The sequence below is a fragment of the Lathamus discolor genome, chromosome 5 (assembly GCF_037157495.1).
Source record: "Lathamus discolor isolate bLatDis1 chromosome 5, bLatDis1.hap1, whole genome shotgun sequence".
Classification (NCBI taxonomy): domain Eukaryota; kingdom Metazoa; phylum Chordata; class Aves; order Psittaciformes; family Psittacidae; genus Lathamus; species Lathamus discolor.
Genome location: NC_088888.1, coordinates 125,920,064 through 125,945,899, shown reverse-complemented (window position 1 = coordinate 125,945,899; position 25,836 = coordinate 125,920,064). Strand labels below are relative to the sequence as shown.

The 25,836-nt window shown below is 43.4% G+C and overlaps 1 protein-coding gene across 12 annotated transcripts in view; it reads right to left on the bottom strand.

Annotated features, from left to right (window-relative positions):
* Positions 1-25,836, bottom strand: part of RIN2 (Ras and Rab interactor 2) — a 193,601-nt gene that overhangs the window by 7,311 nt on the left and 160,454 nt on the right. For 11 of the 12 annotated variants that reach the window (XM_065682626.1, XM_065682627.1, XM_065682629.1 and 8 more), the window contains 5 exons: positions 24,068-25,195; positions 12,583-12,888; positions 10,401-10,532; positions 8,272-8,435; positions 939-4,462 (listed from right to left, as the gene is read on the bottom strand). In XM_065682626.1, coding sequence (XP_065538698.1) covers positions 4,145-4,462; positions 8,272-8,435; positions 10,401-10,532; positions 12,583-12,888; positions 24,068-25,195 — 2,048 coding nt within the window. In that variant the 3' untranslated portion in view covers positions 939-4,144. Of the gene's footprint in view, positions 1-938; positions 4,463-8,271; positions 8,436-9,006; positions 9,074-9,827; positions 9,928-10,400; positions 10,533-12,582; positions 12,889-24,067; positions 25,196-25,836 lie in introns of those variants that run through there. The other variant, XM_065682630.1, reaches the window with a different exon arrangement.

Genomic DNA, 25,836 nt, shown 5'->3' with positions numbered 1-25,836 from the left:
CTTTACTATGTTAAATAATTTATTTCCCTTAATGACCCTTTATTCTGCTTCCCAAGGGAGGATGGAGAGAAGGGGGGAAGGATCAAACAAACCAACGTTTCCATGTGGAGTGATTTCTGCAAAATACAAACATTCCACAGCAAATAAGCAACAGACACCCAGTCCCAGAGCTTTCCCTTACAAGGGAAACGCCGTTTCAAGACAACGCCAAACACAAGCTCAGCATTTTTACTTATGATGACTGACAGCATGAGTTCAGAGCTGAGCACAGGGACTAAGGATTACAGGCTGAGAAAGTTGGGGCTGTTCAGCCTGGAGAAGAGAAGGCTGCGTGGAGACCTCAGAGCAGCTTCCAGGGTCTGAAGGGGAGCTATGGGGATGCTGGGGAGGGACTCTTCATTAGGGACTGTAGTGACAGGACAAGGGGTGATGTGTTGAAACTTAAACAGGGAAAGTTTAAATTGGATATAAGGAGGAAGTTCTTTCCTGTTAGGGTGGTGAGGCACTGGCATGGGTTGCCCAGGGAACTTGTGAATGCTCCATCCCTGGTGGTGTTCAAGGCCAGGCTGGACAGAGCCTTGTGTGGGATGGTTTAGTGTGAGGTGTCCCTGCCCATGGCAGGGGAGTTGGAACTGGATGATCTTAAGCTCCTTTCCAACCCTAACTATTGTATGACACTATGACTCTACGATTACAGAAATGCTTGTACCTGTATAAAACCTGCCACCAAAGCCAAGAGCCCTTGCCAGGCTATCAACACCAAACCAAAAACTGCTGCTGTGAGTCCCATCTAATACCCTAACAAAGGTATGAAACAGAAGATGTTATGCGACAGTCCTCTTCCCTGTTGGAAAAAGTGAGGAGTAGGAAAAGCTCCTGCGTTATAACGCCCCAACATGCAGCATAGCGAGACGGCAGCGCCGGGACCCCGCACTCACTGTAACCCATTAGCTCCTCTCCGGGCGCCTCGGCGACAATGAAGTACTCGGGCCAGTGCGCCAGGTATTGCAGACAGAACGGGATCCTGTATTGGGCCTCAGTTCGGGAGCCAGCTGCGGCCTCCACCCAGCAGCGAGAAGAATTGGGCCTCTGTCAGCGGGTCCAGGTTGCTGCAGGGTCACCGCGGCGCGGCCAGGCCCCGCCCGCCGACCCGAGCTCCTGAAGAGTATGAGGGAAGCCACGGCCGAGCGCGGCGGAGGGCGGGCACCGGGAGGGGGCTCTCAGCCGGGTGTGGCGGACCGCGACCGGGGCTCCTGTCCTGTTGAAGACGAAGAGGTGGTCGCAGCTGAGGGCCCGAAGCGCCGCCATGATGCTGCTGCCATCGGCCCGGAAGCGCTGCCACCAAGCCAGGGTCTCTTCCGGCGCGGCCGCCGCAGAAGCGCAGCCAGAGGGGCCTCTTAGGTGGTCACGCCGGAAGTCGCCGTCAGCGTTTTTAGGCCAGCGCGGCCTACTCCGCTTTAGGCGCCTGCCGCGCTCCCTCAGGTCCGGCCCAGAGCTACAAGAGCGGCACCTCGCTCCATTTATTTGTGTTTAATCCGGCCTGGTCCTCCCGCATCCAGCTTCGTGCGCTCCCGCTGTCCTAGAGCTACAGCAGCGGGCTCCCCCCACCCCGGTGCAGAATGCTCCCGGTTCGGGATGCTGCAGCTCCAGAGATAAAAAGGACCATGTGCTGAGCCTGCGACGGGCCTGGAGAAGGCTGAGACTGCGGGGGGCGGGATATGATACCGTAAAGATGTAAAATATCATGGAGAAAGGACAGAAGCTGCATTTAATTTAAACTGCTGCTGGTGGTAGTTTATGGTTGTGCAGCATGTACTTTCTGTGAATTCACAAATAATCTCCTAATGAAGTATTAACTTTTCTATTAAGCTTGTTTTATTAGCAAGATTTAGGGATTTATTACCTCCAGCTTTATTTCCCTTACCCATTCAGTTCTCTTTAAAAAGAGGGAGTAATAAAGAGAGAACACCTCCACTGTTAAGTTTTTTTCATGCATTTCAGTGTTTTGTAACATCAAATATTTTGCACTGGAGACGATGAAAGAGCTTGTTTTTACAAGTCCAAATTCTGTACAAAGTTTTTCTCTTGTGGTTCCTGGCATTATGAGAAGTGTTTGCACAACACAGTGAATAAAACAGTGTAATTTTCTAAAGAATCCATTGCACAAGAGAGACGAGGATTCTGCTGAGGTGGTTTGAGCAGGCATTTTCCTTTTTTGCACTCTTTTTCCTTCATTTCATGCCTTAATTCTGAGTTTCTTAATACTGTGCCTCTCTGCTCAAGTTCTTCCCATCATATGAAAACAGCAAAATTTTCTTTAGCAGTTACTCTGAGTCTTAACTTCAGAAGAAATGGTTCAGCAGTCAAGATAAACGCCTGCTTGCTTCTACTGACTGTTCAGGTCAAGCATGTTAACTAATGTTATTGCATCCTTCCTTTCCAGAGAATTTAAAGAGGGATAAGCAGTATAAAACCGCAGCAGCGTCTACTGATACACAAAACATTCAAGTACAAACCATTTCTTAAGAAACAAAAAAACCCACACCCCCCGACCCACCCCAAAAACCACAGCACACAACATCCCAAATGACAGTTCAGTATTACAATGTATTATGTGCAAAACTCACCATTTACAAAATGAAATACAAACGTGTCAAAGAGTTTCAGATACATGGCAAACTCACAAAAATGCTACACATCTCCTTATGTACAATACACATGCTGCTCGTGACATTTTTGTAATCATCTGCTTTGTGTTACACTGCCTACAGCAGACTTGGGGGAGAACCCCATGTCCTTTTAAAGAGTAGCCCTAATTGACATGATGAGGGTCCACAGCATTACCCATGGCATTGGTTATCTTGGATAAACCTATAGATTTATCCAAGATAAATCTTAAGATCTATAGAACATGTGCAGAACACACATTTTATCTTTGCATACGTAGGACTTTCACATCTCACCTACTGAGTAACTTAGAACCATGAAATGCTACAACACATTCTTCAGTCCAAGATACATTTTGATGTTGGTGACAGACTACACAAAATAGTTGAGGTCTCCTTCACCTTAATGCTGTATTTAATCCTCTGCTAACATAAACAGTATCTGAGATAGGTGTTGTCACATCCCTCTGCAAATCTACAATACTACTTACATAAAATTTCCAACCCTCCTTCACTTAGCCTGAACCAGCAGACTAACACATTTTAATACCAAATCATGTTCTCTACATTCTTTCTCTGCTCCTTCTCTATAACCTTTTATTTCCATTTCCTCTTCAACACCCCAGTTGTCTAAAAACAATGCATATAAACAATAGTCCAGATAACAGTACATCAAATTCTGATAAAGACACTGAAATTGCCAGTGCCAATGTTACACAATGTTCTTACAGATAACAGGAGTTTTGTAAGAACTCTCCTGTTACGGGAAAAGAAGAGAAACAAGACTTTTAATGCAATACTCTAAAACCAGCAAGAGATTTATTCTTGTATATTAAATGTTAAAATCACATGCATAATTATAGAATACTTTATAGTTAAAAAAATATTTCAAAAACCAACCCTGACAGTTTACCTGCAACTGCTATAAAATTTCTATGATATATATATATATATATATATATATATATAAAACCATGGTGATTCTGTAATTAAAAACTTAGGAAAGGATGCAATCATCCAGGCAATTAGGAGTTAACTGATGCCCTGCATCGGACAGTCTTGTCAATCTCATGCTGGTGAAACTGAGATCATACCAGCCAGTTTACTGAAATACTTGTCTAGCATACATATATTTAAAATCAAAATGACATTTGGCTAAGGGATGAGTGTAAGAAAATAGATTTTTGCACACTACAGCAAAAGACCTGCAAAGGGCCACAGTATAAGATGCTTCAAAAAGTCCAGTACAAGAAATTCAGCTTCACAGGCTGTTTACTGAAATACGCTGGTGGAATATTCTGCATAACTGGCCATATGCATGGTTTACATGGGGTTTTGTAAGCAGTGCTACAAGTGTCTGCGTGTGTTTTACTAGGCATTTATGGTTTTAGACATGTTTTAGCTCCTAAGGAAGGCAGCCAAGAAAGATGTTTTCAACAGTTAACAAGGAACAGAAATTAAATGATGAGTTGCTGGTTTTAAGAAGCTGAGTCATCACTGTTTTGGAAAATGGCACCATATGGATCACAGTTAATGCGCTTGTAGACAAAGTGAAAGACCTGGGGCTGCGGACGGCTGTGCAACTCTGCCTTAATCTTCTGAGGGTAGGTATCCTCTGTTAGCTGCTGCCAGGTGTCGTCAACAAAAAGAAACAGGCTGTATTCTTCTGGGTTGTCCACTTTAAACTTTTCAGCACAAAGCCGACACACATCTTCGGTAGTGATGTATGGTCTTACTAGCAAGGTCTTTCCTGTACAGCCACTGTTAACTTCTTGGAATGCAACACGAAGGTAGTTCTGTAGAATGAGAAAACAGACATCAAAAAAACAAAACTCATCTTCTGAAAGCTGAGGAGTCAGCAACAAACAGGAAATCTCTCCATGTTCTAGGTGGGAAACACACTTCAGTGATTCCTGTGCATTACAGCCACTGTGTGAATTGTGAGGTTGGTGGTAAAACTGTGGCAAGTCTGTAGTGGGCATATGAGAAATTCCTAAGATGACACTCTTCTTTCCTTGGCTTACCTTCTAACCCTGCAATGAAGAATGAACAGACACAACCCTAAAGCCACATGGAACAGACCCATCCTTTTAGTGTGACTTGATGTTTGGCCTTACTAGGAAACAAACCACTGTCAATCAAAATAAATGTCTTAGGCAGCACACCCAAGATATGAGGCCGCAGCTGCTGGTTAATGCTTCAGAACAGAAGATTCACACAGTATGTTAGTGAGAACGAAGAAGAAAAAAAAATCCTCTGTCAGCAGCACACAAGGGTTTTGATCCACAAGCTACTGCATGATAAACTGTACTCTTATGCTGCAGCATGCAAAATGTAATCCATCCTCATGTGGGAAATTTTCATCATGTTAACAAGTGGCAATTTGCTGTCTAAACTTCATGTAACCAAGTTTCATGTCACAGCATTTTCTTTTTTAGAAGTAAGGCATAGAGGAATGCAGAAAGAAAATTCACTCTGTGACATTAGGATAAATGCATCTGATCTTGAAGCAAAAGCTGGATCTTTTTTCTTTGTTGGAATTGACACAAGACCCCAGCTGATAACATGGACAAATTCTAAATATGCCCTACAAGGAAATGCAGTTGTACCTTTAAAAGAGCATTTCAAAAGTAAAATCAAAACCAACAACTGGAAAAACAAAACAAAAAAACCCACCTTTTGGACACATGAACAAGGCATCCTCCTGTCATGTGCTTTTATTTAAAAGAGATTAACTGCAATGAAAGATTAAAAAGCAGTAAAATGAAAGAAGGTGGGGAAAAAAAGACAGTGAGAAAGACCTGCTTACTGACTGAGCTGGTACCTATGTTTGTATGCTGAATAAATTAAGCATGCTAAATCACAATGGTAAAAATTCACATTTCATAGAAACAAGCTGTTAAAAGCTAAGATTGAGAAGAATGTTCATATGACTTAAATTCCAAAGATTACTCTTTAATAAAGTTGGTTTCTGTGGGGTTTTTGATAGCTTGTGGGCAAACACTGAAGCATTTAAACCAATGGGACTGAACCTGACTGAATAGAAGTAATCCATTTTTGTTACTGTGTGAAGAAATTATGAAAAAAATCAAGCCTAGACAAGACAAAACACACTACAATTTTAATTTCTAATGTAGCCAGCACACAGAAGACCTGGTTTTAAATGCATGTGCTTTTAGATGGACAAGACTGCATCGAAGAGTGGATGAGGTGTGCAAAAATGCCTGTAACTCATATTCCAAGTATCAACTTATGCAGTATCAGAAAGCTGTATTTAATCATCATCAAAATATGGGGTTTTTTGCTTTTCCATCCTTTTGAGGGAGGGAGGATGAAGGCCTTCCAGAGCCCCAAAACTGATAAGGCTGTGAGACTGCATCACAGAAATGCAGTGATCACATCCTGGTGCAAAGTGGGAAAGACAAGTTGAGCTGAAGTTTTGTCACATGCTGGTTGTAGGGAAGGTGCTTCATTTCAGGACTGCCGTATGTGGAGAAAGCAGATGGAAAACTGTCATTCTGAGCAGTAAGCAAAATGCTTGAATTTGTGCCAAGCATAACCTGGAACTGGTGTGATCTTACTGATTCAAGGCTCTCTTTTAAAGAGACATAAGAAGGAGAAGTGCGGAAGATCCACGGACAGCACACTAATTAATGTAATCAGAAACTGGCCTTTATTCACTTCAGAGCGATGCCTTTTATAGCTTCCAAGCTTGGTCCCGCGCTTAAGCTTTGTAATGATTGGTTTCTACACACAATGCAAAGACAGCTGATTGGTCTCTACACATAATGCAAAGGCAGCTGATCGGTTCCTTCTTCAGCATCCGGGAGTTGTTTCCCTCCTGCAGAACTTCCGCATACATGGCCACAACTTTGCTCTGAAGTAATCTGTGAACTAGGCCGTTAATTCTTACTACAAACTCTAACCAATGGCAAGAGTCCTGGATCGCTCACATGCCCATTGTTTGTTAAAAAGCCCTCTACAGAAAAGCACTGGACACACTTGGTGCCAGCTCTTCCCATGCCCCCCTGCATCTTCCCATATCGAGCTGTTCAGAGTTAGTTTGGCTGAAGTTCATTTGCTGAGGAAGAGAAGGTGAAATGGAATACAAGATCCTGCTGAAAGAATCTTCCGTCATTTAGTTATCCAGCAGAAATACAAGGTGATGAGTTTCGCCAGAAGAAGTGTAGTGTTTTGCTAGAAAGAGCAAAGACTCAAGCTACTTGAATCTGACACCTAACTACAGGCAAGCACAATATAAAATGGATCACAGTAAGATGGACTTGCTTTGTGCACTGGCCATAGAGTGGAATTTCTGATAATCAGTTCTCCTCTTCCTAAGAGAGGCAAACTGCAGAAGACTGCTTCTTCTCCCAGCTCATTCCTGTTCAGTGTTGTGCTGTAGCTGCTTGCATGGACACTGATAAAGCAGAATGAGCCTCAATTGAAAGGTTTCATAATCTGCTGATGACCCCACACCTTCATTTCTCAAGCTTTTAACAACATCATATCTAATTGATGGTTTTCATTAGCCTTTGTCAACTTTGCCCTGTGGTATGAACTGTAAACAACTGAACACAAAAGAGTAAATCCTTTCTTCTCGATTCCAACATCCTCCTTGCTTCAGTCCATAAGCTAGTGCATCTGAACAGACAGTCAACAGCATACTAATGAAAGACATGCAGACCTGGTTTTAAGAGATGAAGCAATCCCAACCGTTTTGTTATTCTTCAGTTGAAGTTATTGCCCTGCTCTGAAAGGGCAGTAAGAAATGGAGGAGAGGAAAAAAAAAACACAAACACAAACAAACATGAAGACATGCACCGTATACAACTCTACTCCTTGCTTAAACTTTAAAACTGTAGGCAAGCTTTTCTCCCACCTCTCCTCTCTATTACCTACTGTATGCCATCATTAGCTACTGGGAAGTTGTGCTGATTTACACCGCTGGAAATCTGGATTTGTTCTTTTTTAATAGTAATGCATACAAAGAAGCTGAATCTAAGATATGATTCAGCTTGTCTCACTCTGCATGACTTAAATAGAAGGGAGAGTGGGAAAGCTCTGTTATTTAGTGTTTTCTTCAGGCATTCATGATCAAGATCATAGAATCATAGAATAGTTAGGGTTGGAAAGGACCTCAAGATCATCTAGTTCCAACCCCCCTGCCACGGACAGGGACACCTCACACTAAACCATCCCACACAAGGCTTCATCCAACCTGGCCTTGAACACTGCCAGGGATGGAGCACTCACAACCTCCCTGGGCAACCGATTCCAGTGTCTCACCACCCTAACAGGAAAGAATTTCCTCCTTATATCCAATTTAAACTTCCCCTGTTTAAGTTTTAACCCATTACCCCTTGTCCTGTCACTACAGTCCCTGACGAAGAGTCCCTCCCCAGCATCCCTATAGGCCCCCTTCAGATACTGGAAGGCTGCTATTATAATAAGTGCCAAGCCTTCAAAACCAAAGAAAATTTGCCAGCCATATTCTCAGTACTGCTTCATTCCACTTGGAGCCCCAAAGGATTCATACCTCTCAAATGGGGAATTCCAACAAAAAAATCATTCCCTGGGTTTTTAATTCAGCCCTAAGCTCTACCTGAAAATCATCAACTGAAGGTATCGTCCTGTTAGTTGTCCTCCTCTTGTGCCATTGCCGGAGAGTATCTCTGGCTTCTGAACTTAGCAGTTGGGCAGCTTGTTCTTCCTGGAAGTTCTTGATCAGTGAAAGTGCTCCATAAGCGCTTGTCAAATAATAGCCTCCTGAGAAGGACAGAAAGGGAAAAACTCAAGAGTGGTCACAAGACCCCTGCTAGATCTGACTGGTCAGTCAGAAGCACAGCTATTTCTTTATACACACCCACACATACATTACTCAAAGTCCCTGTGCTCTATTGCCAAAACATTTATATGTAAAAAACCCCAGCTCACTGGCTTGCAAGATACTGGATGGCATGTTCTCAGCTGCTAAGACATGCAGTGGCTACTCCATATTATCAAGTGGTGCAATAGTATCTGAGTCCACTAGCGCTGGGATAGCTGGTTACTTAAATGAGTGGTGTCACTCCCTTACTCCTGAGTATTGTTACAAAGTTGAAACGTGAGTTTTCTTCAAGAAAAAAATTTCCAAACATCGATTTGTTTTCTTCCCCAAGCTTCAAGTGGGGATGAAATAAACATTGGTGTTTAAACAAGGTAAAAGACAATGTACCGCTGTTCAGGAAGTTAAAAGCAACCACCTTTAGTAGAAATAAAGCAACAATAACGTATTATTTGTACCTTGGAAGTATTCTAAAGAGTTTCCCCTTTTTTTAAAAAAGGAAGACTGTGTCACCTTTTTAGCGTTCGCCATAACGTCCAACTAGTTCAGGAGGTGACATGTACAGTCCTCCATACTTCACCTTTATCATATGATGGAGAACAAATTAAAGTCACAACAGAGTTACCTATGTACAAAAGAAGCTGCAGGTCACAAAGGAAAAGGATTCTCAACAGGAGGTAATAGTCCTCAACAACCAGGAGAAACAAGAGACATGCTGTTATTTGTTTCTCTCACTCTTTTTAAAGTAAACTATTTGAGTGGGAGTGTCCAATTAAGAGGCAGCACAATCTATTCATGGAGTTATTCAAAGATGCATTCTATGCTCACAATAGTATTTTCTGTATTACTGGTGGTATCTTCCTGGCCTTTAGCTCTGCAACAAGTTCAATACATAGAATACATGCAAGACCCATGAGACACACTGGACAATACATTACATTTGAACTGCACAACCCCAAATCACTAAACAATTTTTACTGCACAGTATAGTTCAGCTGGTGCCAAAGACAGGGCCAGCCAATAGACAGACTGCATTAAAACCATGCAAAATAATGCATTGCTGCATTAAAACCAACATGACTTAATAGTCCAGTAAATGTTTCTGCCCTTCAAGCACATTAATGATCTCCAGCTTCCATCCCAACTATTTTTCCAAGATTCCCAAACAACGCACCAGAGGATGCTCTGTACACAAAGCAGGGAACAGACTAGTGCCAAATTGGAAGAGTCCTGGCACAGTTCTCTTGTGCATGCCAACACATAAAAGGATACAGCAATTTCAGCAAGCCAAGAGATAGCAGGAATGGGAAACATACACATATGCTTAAACTCACAGATGAGCTTGGTCACAAGAACCTTTATACTTCCTCATAAACTGGTAGATTCTGAGGCCTACCAAGAACTTGCAGAATGCCTCTTTGTTAAAAACACCACCTTGAAAACAGAAAGAAGGGAGATTTCCTGGCCTCTAGTGGACTTCAGCCATCGTTCAAGAGTGCCTTAGGAAACATACTCCTAGGGCTCATAAAAATACTTTGTGAGAAGCAAATAGTGGGAAGAAGCAATCATTAAGGGGTCAATATTCTCAAAAGCACTTTCCCCATAGGGGCAGAGAATTCCCCCAGAAATTTTTACAAAGCACCTAAACCAAGTCCCATTACTTGTCTCACAGTTTAACTGCATTCTGTGGCTCTATAAATACTCTCAGGATATTTTCATGCACGGAAGATAACCACATTTGGCACCTGCACAGTGTATGTGTTTGCTTGCTGTCATGATGCCTCTATTTTAGACTCCCTTTGAAAGGATTTCTACTCAAACAAGGTTAACAGCAACTGTGCTATGAGGAAGAATTTCCCCTTCCCTAGTCCTTCACTCAATTCTAAGAAATATAAATAAATTATTACCTTCTCCATGCAGCAAAGATGGATCCAGCAATTCCATCATATATTCAATTTCAGTATCCAGTTCCAGCATATCACACTGGGCTAGTACATATGTCAACACAGGCAAGAAGTCATCAGCTCCATACAGCCTCCCTGGGTTGAAGGGAACACAAACAGTGACAGACAAACCATAACTCCTTACCTTTTTCAGTGTTTGAAAGGAAAGCATTACTTTGCCGTCTTCATTGACCAGTAGCTTTGTATTACTCTAGAGCCTCCTGTTACTGATGTGCAGAAAAGAGAACATCATCTGATGCTCACTGGACAGGACTCTAACACCAGCTTCATCTTGTACTTCTAACTAGCACAAATCTGATGATGCACACCTTGCGGCATGCAAGGGAATTTAAAGACTGGGCTAACATTGGCGTCAGCTCAACTGGTGAACTCATATAAGGCTGCCATGCCTGTCTGATCTGACCTCCACCTGCACTTCTGTCACTGGCTAAGAAGTGTGATGAATAGGCTTTTTTTTTTTTTTTTTAAACACATGCAGGGATGACATCCACTTTCTGGAAGGATCCAGCCACATATACCAGTTTCTAGGTCTGAATCCCAGCAGAAAAGCATGAATATAAAAGCCTACTACATTTGACCCGAAAACTCAGCTCATTTCTGTGACAGAGCATAGTTAGAAACACCAGTGAGCAAAGCCTCATGTAATTCACAACTAGCCAGTGAAGCCTCATCAGCAACGGCAGCACACAGCTGTACGCAGGGACTGTGGTGTACCTAGGTCTGTCTCACTCCTACCACTTTTTACTGCATTTAAACTTTCTGTTTAGAAAATACTATACTATGTGGCCAGATCTCTGGGCCTGTCCAAATTGTGTTCATTGTGTAACTGGTGTGATGGTCACTTTAAACCATGAAGAGCAGGAGCCAACTTAAACTTTGGTGAAACTCTACATGACTGAGGGGCTGATACCTAAAGTTATAGCAGCTAAGGAGGTAAGGCATATCCTCCAGGTATTACATTACTATCTGGCTGTCAGACACTTGAACAGCTGCTGGGTCAATGCCATGTTTTCTAAACTTCATATGACAAAACAAGACAACCCAAGAGCTATTTACATCTTAGCCCAAGTCCCCCAGTGAAACAGTTAACTGGCAGCAGCCTCACAATACTTTTCTTCTGTATGTTGGAATCACCTTAATGAAGTAAAATGATGTGGATTCCTATATCCATTTTAAACCACAGGACTTTGCACAGAAACAATAAGCTGGGCAGGAGCTTGGACCTGAATCTTGCAAAAGAGCCTGGGGTTCTTCAACCACAAGCTTTCACCATTCATCTCCAATCTCAAAGGAAAGGTGGCATCTTGACCAGCCTTGGACCCAGCTGCATAATCCAGTGCCCACTTAGGAACAAAACTGCCAACCACCTGAAGCAGCTTATACTTGCTTAGGGGAAAAACACCTCCCACAACCACCAGCATTGCTTCATCTCAGCTCCTGACCTGCCACAGCAGTGTATGGTCGGACATCAGGCAACAGGGCTGCACCTATGAATTCATGCCATGTGGCACAGCTTTTTAATTGTACCACTGAGTACTCAGCAGGTCTTGAGTAGTCTGTAGTTTTATTCCATTATGGAGGTTTCAAGGTCAGGTTTGGATGCTTGCTACATAGATGTTCCAAAAACAGGAAAGAAAGTGTCCAAATGAGGACATTCAGAGGCACAGCAAGCCAAAAGTACTGGATCAGAGGGTGCTTTCCTTCACCTACTAATGTAGAGCCTTTTAGTTGTCATATTGATTACAACTTATTCAATAACTATGGCTAAATACAGGGTGTTAGCTCTGTTAAAATTTACAGAAAAATACTAATTTAGTACCGGTGTCAAATTCCAGGCTCACAGGATAACAGCCAACTTCAGAAGCCTACAGTTAAGCAAAACTGGTTTTTTTTTTTTAACTGCCTTACACCTCTGCTTCTCATTGAATTTGTAAAATGTGCTGCCAGGTGCATGAGAGAGGCCAGGAAGGAAGCAGAGAGAAAGAATCCCTCTCAAAAGGGCACGGAGATGCCATGAGAGCTCCAGGATAAGGAGACATATCTGCAGAATCAGGTGATTTCTTCCACCAAAAGACAACCACAGGTTTAGAGTATCAATGAACTTGACCCATGAGAAGCATCATACCTGAGTTATTCTCCATAACAGTGTAAATCAATTTGCAAACTCGCAGCAGCAGCATGACTTTTTTTTCAGGTGAATACATTTTCTGCATGGTCATGAACTTAACTTTAATCTTTTCAATGTCCACAAAGTCTGGTGTTGGAACAAACACACCCAGTTCCTGAGGATTCCTCTGCCGCACCAACTGCAGGTTTTCCTTTAGCTGTTTCCAAGAACCATCCGCTGTATGAAACTCTTTCAACATTGCTTCAATATGGCCCTTCAATGGCTTCAGAATGCACTTATGCATGGCCTTCTCCAGGACAACATCTGCAACGGGAAAACAGCTGATGTACTCCTCTAAAGCAGAGCCAGTATTAATATAACCATTCCCAAAAGAGACACTGTAGAGCAAAACCTACTTGCTATGGCCTGTTTATTATACAAGCTGAGTTTCCAGATGTTTGTTAACATGAAAACAAAAGGCAGAACAGAATCTGTATTTAATTTTCATTTATGGAAATGCGGTAAATACAAAAAGCCTCCACAAAGACAGAGCACGGACTAGCACAAAAATAAAAACAAAAAAATGCCCAACAAAACAAAACAAACAAAAACCCCAACAAACAAGAAAAAGAAAAAAAACACCCAGGAAAAAAAAAAAAGGGACACTGCAGCCTCAGTTAACTTCGTCTTTTGCTCCCCAGAAGTCTTCGAGTTCTATGTTACTTTCGAGTTTAGACTTTAACTCCCAAACTTAAACACAGTCAAAACCATAACTTTGGCATGAAAGCCCATTCTTTTTGCATAGTTTCCATCAGAAACTATAACTCAGCCAAGGTCTCCCAAAACTTGGCTCAGTTTCGTCAAGATCTTTATGAAGTTGGACAGATTATGGGCTTTAAACTATAAATGAAAACCAAGCTGTGTTTGTCCAGCTTCAGATTTCATTATGCAAGCTTATATACAGCTTTGTCATCAAGTTTGAGGTTCTTTGTTTGGCAAAAGTGTGCACATGGCACAGTAAGCACTAACTTAGGGTTATTTTTTTATTTATTCTAGTTCTACTCAAGTTTCTCTTTATCAGTCATTTTCCATCTTCAAAGTATGGACCACATCAACAGAGAAAGGTCTTTGCTAAACATTTTCTCTGCAAACCTTGACTTTATAAGTTAATTTCTTCTCCCACTCAGTGTGTGTGTGCCAATATAGCTTGTATTGATAATTAGATTACATCACTTATTTGTACCACAGCAAACTGCCACCGGCATAAAGGAAACTGGGGACCCTTCAGCCTGGCCAGTGCACTAACACCTGGATGGTGGGACAGGACCATAGCTTAGCACAGGCAGATGTACTAAGGGAGCACAGGAACCATGAGCAGGATGAAGAGAGACTGGGTCACTGTCATTGTGTGTTTATACAAGCCAGCACTGGACATTCCTGCTACTAGTGGCGACTCATTAATGTGTCATTAAACCTCACACCCTTTCCAGGTTAACTGCCTGTTCTTACATGTTTGCCTTTGACCACAGTGCCTGTCTTCTCTCTTTTCACCCCTCTTCTTTTTTAATTGCAGACTATTTCTAAGGCTTGTGCTTTACACACACACCACACACCCCCAGTTTCACTGCTTTTGATTTATGCCTTCATTTATTTTATCTTTGTGTTCAGCCATTTTGCCTTTTGGGTCTCCACACCTCTTTCCCATACAAACCAGCTCTTCCCACACTCCTCTTTTTATGGTCCCTTTGTTTCATATGTAGTGTTTACTCTGTGTTTGTCTGACATGCAATTGCCAAATGTCCAACTCTATTGGGAGTTCCCATCTCTTCTATCCCAATTGTGCTGGGGCTTCTGTAGCTCTTCTTGCTAATTCCCCCTCCCAAGACTCTTAACAGCAAAAGCTGTGTTTGCTTTATTCCAGGATGCTTTAAACACATTTGGGCTCTCTCTCAGTGGAGAAAGCTGCTGGAAAGGAGAAAGAGTGACCTCGAGGACAGCATTTGCTCTCTGATTTTCTGGATTTCCCTATGGCCACCAGAAGCATAACCGGTCTGACACATATTCCTGATGGCCTGTCACACAGCATGAATGCTGGATCCAGCCTCCCACCGCACCAGAGCTGCCAGTTAACATAAAAGGACATGGAACTGTTGGAACAAGTCCAGAGGAGGGCCACGAGGATGATCAGGGGACTGGAGCACCTCCTGTATGAAGACGGGCTGAGGAAGTTGGGGCTGTTCAGCCTGGAGAAGAGAAGGCTGCGTGGAGACCTAATGGCAGCCTTCCAGTACCTGAAGGGGGGCTATAGGGATGCTGGGGAGGGACTCTTCGTCTGGGACTGTAGTGACAGGACAAGGGGTAACGGGTTAAAACTTAAACAGGGGAAGTTTAGATTGGATATAAGGAAGAAATTCTTTACTGTTAGGGTGGTGAGGCACTGGAATGGGTTTGCCCAGGGAAGTTGTGAATGCTCCATTCCTGGCGGTGTTCAAGGCTAGGTTGGACAGAGCCTTGGGTGAGATGGTTTAGTGTAAGATGTCCCTGCCCATGGCAGGGGGGTTGGAACTAGATGATCTTAAGGTCCTTTCCAACCCTAATTATTCTATGATTCTATAAGTGGCAACATTTCAAACAACTGATCCTTACCTATGGTACATGTTAGAGCCAAACAATCGCCACTGATATCACTTCCAAACCCAGTCAGGAAAGCAGAAGCTTCACCCTTCTATGCAGTGACAGAAACTGCCTCTCCCTGCCATCGAAGCCATCTTTAGAGCTATGGGGAGGAAATATTTCTCCAGTAAGAAGGCAGCTGGCATCTCCCCCATGGATATTGCAGCCTGCAGCATTGCTCGCAGGCACATGCAGTTCCTGGCTTGGGGTTGGCCTCACTGATAACACTTTTTTTTTTTTTTTTTTTTTTAACAATTCAGCCTACTTCATTTATTTCTACTGCCTGTTCAGTCTTTCAAGTAACAAAACCATGAAACACCTCTGCAGTTTGCATTTCAACTGCCTGCTCTCATTGAAGTCAAAATTAAAGCAGTTGGTGTCGCCAAACATTACATGAAGCAAGAGAGCTCTCTATCCCCATGAAATTTTAACTCCCACAGGCTTCCACTGGAAGTTCTGCATAGGAATAGCTACTGTCAGCTGTCCTTTGATTCAATAAAGCTGGGTCACCATCACATTTGGTCACAGGAGGCACAATAAACTGAGAGAGGATCCTCAGAGCCCCTGGTCTGATGACAGAGCACCTAGCCTGGGCTGGGAGATGGGAATATTCAGTACGCTTCCATGACTGATACCCTACAGGCTCCAGGATGAAGCTGGTTCAGCTGGAGCCTGCAGTATCAGTATGGAGAGAGCTGCAGAAGCAGTCCCTCCCCAGAGGCTACAGGAACTGACTGCTGCTGGGAGAGAAAATTCCTCCACAGATCCCCAGTCCTTGGCTGGGGCCAGGATTGTTATCTGCAGCCACTTCGCTGCTCGGGTAGGGCTGGGTACTGGTTGGCAGGTGGTGAGCAATTGTATTGGGCATCACTTGTGTTTATTGTTTTGTTTGTTGAGGGTTTTTTTCCTTTCCCCTTTTAGTTTTATATTCTCTCCCCTTGTCATTCCCCTTATTATTGGTGGTAGCAGTAGTGGTTTTGTATTACACCTCAGTTACTGGACTGTTCTTATCTCAGCCCGGGGGCTTTACACTCTTTCCATTCTCCTCCCCACCCCTCTGGGAGTAGGGGAGAAGAAGAGGGGGACTGAGCGAACGACTGTGTGCTCTGAGCTACCAGCTGGGTTTAAACCACAACACCTTAGGGTAAGTTAGTGCCACTCCCAGTTTCTCATATAGATGAATCACACGGATTTTTATGGCTGTGAGAGGAGTCCTTTCATATTTGCAATTCATCACAGGCTCCAAAAGCAATGCCTGGAAATTGCCTTGAAATTTACTTGATCACATTCCACATTTTCTCTGGGAACTTCAATAGATTTGAAGGAGCACAGAGGAAGAGAGCAGGTATCTCATACAGCTGTGCTCAAAGCTGTGCGCAGGGCCCAAGAACTTACTGCTGAAGGCTGTTCTTAATAGTTTCTGTGCTGTTAACATGATCAGGTAAATGAAAATCGGATGGGATATTTCTCAAAGCATCCTTCAGTACTGTTCAGTGACTATATTACAGCTAGCAGGAGACAAGCAAAATAAATGACATTTGGCCCTGACTCCAAAGAGATACAAACTGCCTTGGCTTGGTAAGGGTAGACTGAGAGCACTGTAATTTTAATGCAGCATGTTTGCACAAAACTACCCAGCAAACAAGGAAGTGACTGAGATATGAAGCTATGACAGCATTTGGGGGTTTGCTTGCTGCTGTTTAAGAAAAAAGAAAAAAGAACCCAAAAAAAACCAACACCAAAGAAACAAAACCAAAACCTTTTCTTCTCCCTTATGAATTCTTGGCACAGACACAAGGACCAGAGTTCTGCCTCAAAAAACTGCAGATTCTAGTAAGCTGACGAGGCCAGCAACAAAGCAAGATTGATAAAGACTGGACTTCTTTTGTTTTTGTTTTTGTTTTTTACTGTCAGTAACAACACCCATAAGTATCCTAATTAATATAAAACCTGTGTAAATATTTATACTATAATTAAAACCTGTAAGGACAGCATTTCTTGTGATCTGGGTCTTAGACGAGTATTCAGTGTCACAAGACACCAATAAGCATGTCTGGAATTAGATCATACAATTATTTACCCTTTCTTCTGAACTGCTATTACTGGCCCCTTTCAGAGGAAGGTGTTTCCAGATGGGATTCCACAAAACAATTCCCAGCCAGCAGCAGATTTCACTGCTTAACTTGCCACCAAAAAAAAAAAAAAAAAAAAAAAATCATAGGACAGTCTCCCAGTCGAATTAGCATCCAAGTTGTGAATTGAGGACTGATCCTCTGCACTAACATCTCTGTACACTTCCCACATCCAAATCAGCAACTAAAATTCCTGTTTAATTCAGCATGCACAAAGTGCTTAATACTCCCAAACAGGCACTCTTCAGATTTATTTTTAATTGAATATCATTTCAGTTGAGCACCATGTAGTGTTCCTGAAATTATTTTTATAATTAGCCTCTAGCCTCAAAATGGGAACTGGAAATGCTTTGACAAATGAATTGCAAAGGCCAGCCAGCTAGTTTCGTTGTGACTTGTGGAAACACATCTGCATCCTGTGCTGACATGCTGTTTTGTTTTGCTGCTAACCACACAAGTCTGCATCTAGAGAGGACACGTGAGTCATAGCCAGTGTCCTTATGCAGCCTCTTTACAGCCCTCACTGGCTGAAATCACAGACACGATCTCACCTTCTCCAGGCTGACAGTTCACCTGTTACCAACTGCTGTTGCACCACTGAGATTACCTTTCCGATTCCAGCCCTGGATTTACAAATTCACTTTCTCATCTATAGTGGCCAAACCACTCATTAGTAAAAGAAGGTCTCAGTAAGAAAGAGACTGAGCAAGCCTGAGAACTATCATAAAAAGGCACAGTACTGTGCAAGTAAGATTGCCTGGGCACTGTTTTGGACTACCACAGTGTATTCATACAGGACACCTCACTACATTGCATTTCCTTTGTTTTGGATTTTCCTAATTTATGGAAGCAAGGACAGGTGGCCTGGGTAGAGTACAGGGATGTTGTCCGGGAAGCCATCATATTTGGAAAATCCTGGCAGTCAGGTGAAGTTCCCGACGACTGGAAAAAGGGAAATATAACCCCCATTTTCAAGAAGGGGAAAATGGAAGACCCGGGGAATTACAGAGCAGTCAGTCTCACTTCTGTGCCTGGTAAAATCTTGGAGCACATTCTCCTGGACAACATGCTAAGGCACATGAAGAACAACAAGGTGCTTGGTGACAGCCAGCATGGCTTCACTAAGGGGAAATCCTGCCTGACCAATTTGGTGGCCTTCTATGATGGGGCTACAGAATTGATGGACAAGGGTAAAGCAGTTGACATCATCTACCTGGACTTGTGCAAAGCGTTTGACACTGTCCCACACGACATCCTTGTCTCTAAATTGGAGAGATATCAGTTTGATGGCAGGCTTCCAGTACCTGAAGGGGGCCTATAGGGATGCTGGGGAGGGACTCTTTGTCAGGGACTGTAGTGACAGGACAAGGGGTAATGTCCTGGGGGGAAGTTTAGATTGGATATAAGGAGGAAATTCTTTCCTGTTAGGGTGGTGAGACACTGGAATCGGTTGCCCAGGGAGGTTGTGAGTGCTCCATCCCTGGCAGTGTTCAAGGACAGGTTGGATGAAGCCTTGTGTTGGACGGTTTAGTGTGAGGTGTCCCTGTCCGTGGCAGGGGGGTTGGAACTAGATGATCTTGAGGTCCTTTCACAGAATCACAGAATCCCAAGGGTTGGAAGGGACCTCAAAAGATCATCTAGTCCAACCCCCCCACAAGAGCAGGGTAACCTACAGTACATCACACAGGAACTTGTCCAGGCGGGCCTTGAATATCTCCAGTGTAGGAGACTCCACAACCTCCCTGGACAACCTGTTCCAGTGCTCTGTCACTCTTACAGTAAAGAAGTTCTTCCTGATGTTAACGTGGAACTTCCTATGCTCCAGTTTACACCCATTGCCCCTTGTCCTATCACTGGATATCACTGAAAAAAGCCTAGCTCCATCATCCAACCCTAACCATTCGATTCTATTCTATTCTAATATCTATCATTTTCATATATTGGCATGACTGATACAAATCTACTTTAAGACAGCTCATGTCAGGATGGCCAAGTGTCCCATTCTTGGTGGATGTCTCCAGTGGCACATGATGCAAACAAGGGCATCTCCTCCAAAGCAGCAAGACTTAAAAGTTAAAACCTCACACAACCCACATTCTTTGATAATTTGCACAACCCTGAAAACAGTGGATTGAGGTGGGTGATGGATGGGCAGCAGTGGCTGAAGCTGAGCAACCAGGGAATAAAAGTCTTTTAGGGTAAACCTCCCTTCATTTTTGCTAAATAAAGCATAGCAATGAATCACAGAAATATCTGTGCTAGGTTTTATTTGCTTTAATCATGTGTGGGTTAATTAAAACTCATGCTATGCCTGTGTGGCAAACACATCTTCTCTTGAAGAAGTAGTACTAAAGGAGCGGGGAATAAGTCACAAAGGAAATCAAAGGGATGGTCAGGAAAGGGAGAATCAAAATCTCTGCTTCTGCTTAGTGCTTTTACCATCCACTTCTTACTTGCCCTATCCCCCCACTTACGTAGTGAAAGGAGGAGTGCTCAGGGTCACATTGGTCAGCCTCAATTCAACACAAAAAGATACTAGGATGTGCAACAGGATAGGGGGACAGGACACCAAAACAAATGTACAAGCACCTAAAAAGTAACACAGTGCTAAAAAACAGCCAACATAGAGTTTTTCAAGGAGAAATACTGGCATAGCATTCTTATTCCTTTAAGAGGGTAACTGGATCAGTGAAGAGAAGGGATCAGGGGATAGGCTGTATCTCAACCTTTTTAAGACTCATAACCCTATTCAGTGCAACTTTCCTATAAGCAAACAAGGGAAATACTGTTTATAATAATAAATAAGGTGGGTGCATGAATGGGTGCATAAAATACTGCACTGGAAAACCCAATTATCAGTGTTTGACTGTCAAACAAGATGGATATTTGAAAAGAGGTGTCATGGAGGTCAGCCCTGGGCTTTAGTCTATATAGTATTTTCATTAAAAATTTGGATTATAAAGCAGAGAGTCCACATACAAATCTGCATGTGATATCACAGACAGGAGAAAGGCATCACCTGTCCTTTGGCAGTTATCTTCGTAAGTGGGAAACAGGCCTAAAGCTAACATAGTAAAATCTCCTAATAACAACACTAAAACATTGCCTCGCAGCAAGAGCAATACAAAGGCAAAAGTGCTAATCAGAGAAGCCTCCCTCGGAGCAGAGTGGCTGGCTCAGTGGCTCCCATAGGGAATGGGTTACTCTCCTCCAGCGCCATCTGGCCACAACTCCCCCATACAGACCCAAGCCCCTACCATAAGGCATGTCCTGCCAATAAGGGGCAAACACATTCTCTCCAAACCTCTTCTAACATTCACCATCTAAAAATCCATTATGGATTAGAAATACCAGAGCAAATAACAGGCAGTATTGTTTAGGCACCTTCCCACACAATCAGTTAACACCATATTGCTAAATTACTTAAACCTGTAATTTCTTGGGCTACATGCAGATTCAGGCATTGAGACTGAAGCTGTTTAGGTATTAGATCCCACCTGGTGGAATGATGACAGGCAACTGAACTCCCTTCTATTTACAGTCAGGAAAACAAACACAAAAACTCCTGAAAATTAGCTATTCAAGCAGCTGTGGACTATGAGGATCCTTCTGACCAGTCCATGTCTTTATTCTGCAGATACATATTCAGGTGTGGGTAACTTCTTTAAAAAAAAAAAAAAAATACTTTGCATTCACCCTTTAACAACAAAAAGCCATGTGCCCTAGGCTTGACTCTGTCCTAACACTGGGAATCCCGTTGTTTCAAAAAGGGTTAACAGCCTACAGTGCTAAGAGTAGAAGACACCTGTCAAGAATAATTAGAAACACTGATGCATTCTCCCAGTGATTTGGCAGAAGTTAAACAATTTGATATGCCCCCTGTTTGGGAAACTTAAAGGATCTTCCACAGAAGTCTTTTGGTTGCAAGAGTCTGGGAAGTTCTACATGAAAAGCTACATGATCAACGATCATTGCACAGACATGGGAGAAAGTCATAGAATCATAGAATAGTTAGGGTTGGAAAGGACCTCAAGATCATCCAGTTCCAACCCCCCTGCCATGGGCAGGGACACCTCACACTAAACCATCCCACCCAAGGCTTCGGCCAACCTGGCCTTGAACACTGCCAGGGATGGAGCACTCACAACCTCCCTGGGCAACCCATTCCAGTGTCTCACCACCCTAACAGGAAAGAACTTCCTCCTTATATCCAATCCAAACTTCCCCTGTTTAAGTTTTAACCCATTACCCCTTGTCCTGTCACTACAGTCCCTGATGAAGAGTCCCTCCCCAGCATCCCTATAGGCCCCCTTCAGATACTGGAAGGCTGCTCTGAGGTCTCCACGCAGCCTTCTCTTCTCCAGGCTGAACAGCCCCAACTTCCTCAGCCTGTCTTCATACGGGAGGTGCCCCAGTCCCCTGATCATCCTCGTGGCCTCCTCTGGACTTGTTCCAGCAGTTCCATGTCCTTTTTATGTTGAGGACACCAGAACTGCACACAATGCTCCAGGTGAGGTCTCACAAGAGTCCCAAACAGCAGGAGCTTTACTAAACCTTGGAGGGTGCTGCTGCAGCATGTACCGAAACTCAGGAGACAACAGTGGGGGGTAAGGTGAAATCTGGCCCCCCAGAATGGGCAACCAGTTGCAGCAGCATTTCTGCTGGATGGGAGAAGGGGTAAGGACTGGTCCGAGCAGCTGAGAGGCCTCAACGCTTTGTGCTACAGGCTCCCTCCATGACCCACCAGTGGCAGCAGTGGGTGTGAGTTGCAGCGTGCAGCTGCTGCCTGCTCTAAGCTTGCAGTCACCAGGCCTGATCAGAACCTCTGGGCTCAGACACTGACCAACCACTGCCATGAGAAGTACATGATGAACAGGAAGAAGGAGCACCAGCAGCACACAACCAACCCTCGACTGACACACTGAGAAACCTGTACCACGAAAGTGTAAACTGAGAAGAGAGGATAAATGAGTGCTCACAAAGTTAAAAATTGGGCTGCAATTATGTACTGAAAGAGTCAAGCAAAACCACAGATAATAGGCAGGACTACATCATAAAGAAGTTCTCTATAGGGATGACTAAATCTTGCTGTCACATAGTTATCTGCTTAGATCAGCAACATCTGATGCTCCTGATCCACTATGGCTGTTTACAGGCTCAAGCCATAGGCAGCAGATGACACAAAAATAAGTTCTTCCTTTGTTTAAACTATCCCACTTTATAAATTAATTGCATTTAATCACATGACCAAAGCCAGATCTTCTGTCAATAAAGAAAACCAGAGTAGTTTAGTTATATTTCATACCTCATGCTATTCCAAACTACTGAAACATTTAAAAGCAAACAGCATTTTTGCCAGTCTTCAGAGACCCACAGTCAGATTTAACCACACCCTGACAATGAAAAGCCGAAGTCAAACCAAGCTTAACAAAATAACGAGCAAACTAGATCTGCATTTCTTTGTCAAATATCCAATTCTCTGCAGAAATCCAGGCAAAAAATCATCTATGCCACTGCTCAATTTGCTGCTTTTTCTGTTAACACCCCCATAACATTCTTTATTCTTGTAGCAAGAACATTACAGGCTCTGAAAGAGCATACATTTCAAGGACACTCTTCCAAGTGTTATATTTGCTTTAACAGTGCTTGCTACTTCTGTTTGACTTTGTGTAAATGCAGTTGAGGTTACATGAGAATATTTCCTTCTGCCTGTCAAGGACAGGCAGAAATCTCAACATAAAATCATCCTCTAGTCCCAGAGCAAGAGCTATCTTCCAATTTTGCACTGGGCCAACTGCAGGGACGCTGGGATGCAGGAGAAAAACAAGCAAATTAGGACTGAAGTGAGCTCACAAGGAAAGTATTCTGCCCTGAGGGATGTTTACCTCCTAAATGTGGCTTATATGCTCTTTGACAAATACTGCTCAGACTCCGCAAGACAGAGGGGGAGTGAGATTTTATACAGCAACAATGATTTCACTTTTGCGGATACACAAGTCTCTCTGTTGTTAAAACATGTATTCAAACATATATCTCAGCAGCAACCATTTATAAACATGTATATTTGAACATAAATACAGAAGAACTTTTATTAGCAACCCCTTCTCTCTCTTGCACACGTGGATTTTTTAAACTCGTAACTTTCTATTTAGCTTCAAGTGTAAGGACAGTGCAGCTTTGTTAGGAGTGAATGAGAATATTTGGAAGAATAAGATTTATTTCAAAAGTAAGTTGCTATGAAATGTCTCCTTGCTCCTTGTCACTGGCTTTGAACAAATCTTAGTTCTGTGGCCAAAATCCATATGCTTAAAACTGGCACAGTTTTGGTCCAAGAATCCAGAACTATTTCAGGAAAAAAATACATGTGTGCCAGTAAACAAAGGATTCTGTAAACAGTACAGCAGAAAAAAAAAAAATATATATATATATATATAAAATAATCACAGGCAAGAAGTGCACACTGCAGGTATTCTAAAGATTACTTTTTATGAGCACTTTTGTAGCAAAGTTTTGAGTTGCTGGGGTGATTTGGGGGCAGGGGAGTGTGAGGGTTGTTTTATTTTAAGACTCAAAACTCCGTGGCTTGAGCTCTGCTAGCAAAGTCAACCCCACCTTTCAAAACAGGCACCAAGACTATCATTCTAAAAACAGATTACACATTTTCACCTTCTCCTAAAACACACGATAGTGTTTCTTACCTATTTGGTCCTCTGGAATCAGCGATTCGATTGGGGGATCAAGTTCGGAACTTTGGGACAAATAGTTCTTGACTTGGGTCATGAACTGCCGAATTGTTTGCAGCATATCGGTGCTTGAAACATGGCACTCCTTGTTTTCCTGCAGAAAGCTGACATAGTCCTGAACCAGGCATCCAAAATAAGTGCGTTTGTCCTGGGACATCTCTGCAATTTTCTTAATCATCCTCTTTTCAGGGGTCATGAAGGAACTGAAAACTCCACTGACTTTCCGTAGCTGAGATTTCACAATCTTGGGGAGAACAAACGAACTGTTTCTTTTTTTCTTGGGCTTCAGAGGGGGAGCCATGCTCTCTTGGTCACTTTCCCCCTCAAAATCCTCCAGGCTGCTGTTTGTGTCCCCATCATAGCCGAACAGCGGCATGCTCCGATCGAAGTCCAGCGAGTCAGACGAGGAGGTGGAAATGCTCATGTCGCTCAGCCTCTGCCTGCCTCCATTCCATGGGATGTGTGACTCAGAGCTGGTAGCTACCGTCTTCGGGGCAGCTGCTGGAGCCAGCTCAGGCAGGGTTTCACCTGAGATGCCAGCAGCTTCAGGCACAGGCACTGAGCCACAGCCAGGCTGAATCACTGCTGCAGACTTTGAGCTGCCTACCTCTGAGCAGACAGCCTGCTTCTTCAGCCGAGGCGGCGGAATAGGGGTTGGTTTACTCTGCAGTAAATCCAAGCCTCTCTCTTTCTTATGGTTGACCGTTTCTGGCATGCTTGCCTGCTTTATAGTCCTGGAAAGCTGCGGACTCGTGAGGATGCTATTAATAGAAGGAGGTGGCGGCCGGGGTGGGGGAGAGCGAGGCCTCACGGTGCCATTCACATCTTGAGTTCTTGGGCTCTGCCTTTTCAGACTTCCACTAACATCCTGGCTGTGCACTTTTAAGAAGAGGGGATTAATGAAACACAGTGCTCCGTTGGTCTGGCTGCACTCCAGCTCTGAAGGCGTTCGGGTTCGTATAGAATGAACTCCATTTATTAGGCAGAGCTGACGCGAGTCTTTACAAGCACTGTCCAAAGGCACAGGCCTGCGGGGAGGTGTAGGATCCAGGGGGTTGCTGTTAGCCAGGGAGCTCCAAAAGTCTGAAAATCATCATTGCATTAACATAAGAATGCAAACCAGCATGCAGATGGCTTTCAGAACATTCAGCTCAACATCACCCGTCTCCAGACATTCTGACACACTTTTATTGATTCAAGGGGGAAAAAAATTGAATTCCAAGTGAACCTCTCAAAGCTCCACCAGGCATAACTGCATGCTGACCTCCTGGGGCTGCTCTCACTCATCTATAAATATCATGACCAATGCATAGCTTCAAATCAACCCACTCAACTAAGTTTAAAAATAAGCTGAGAATTCAAAGAAAGGAATAGAGACTGTAACACAGTAATTCTCACCAACTTGAAATTGAATGCATGAATGCCAAGCACTCTACAACAGGATTCATGCCCAACAGCTGTGTCTTGCCTACTGGGCAGAAAACAGGAAATGGCCCATGGTGATAGGCCACTGCCAGGGAACTTACGTAGGCAAATACATATTTCTTTACATAGTTATGCAGTGCTGCTGTTTTTTTCCAGCTCCATGACTTTACGTCCTGCCTGCAAATCCCTCAGCAGATGAGCCAGTGTGTCTGCCACATGGGCTGTTGAAAACATGCATCATGCAAGTGCCACTGCAGGTAAAACACGAGTCAGAGAGGGAATCTTTTGTTCATCACATG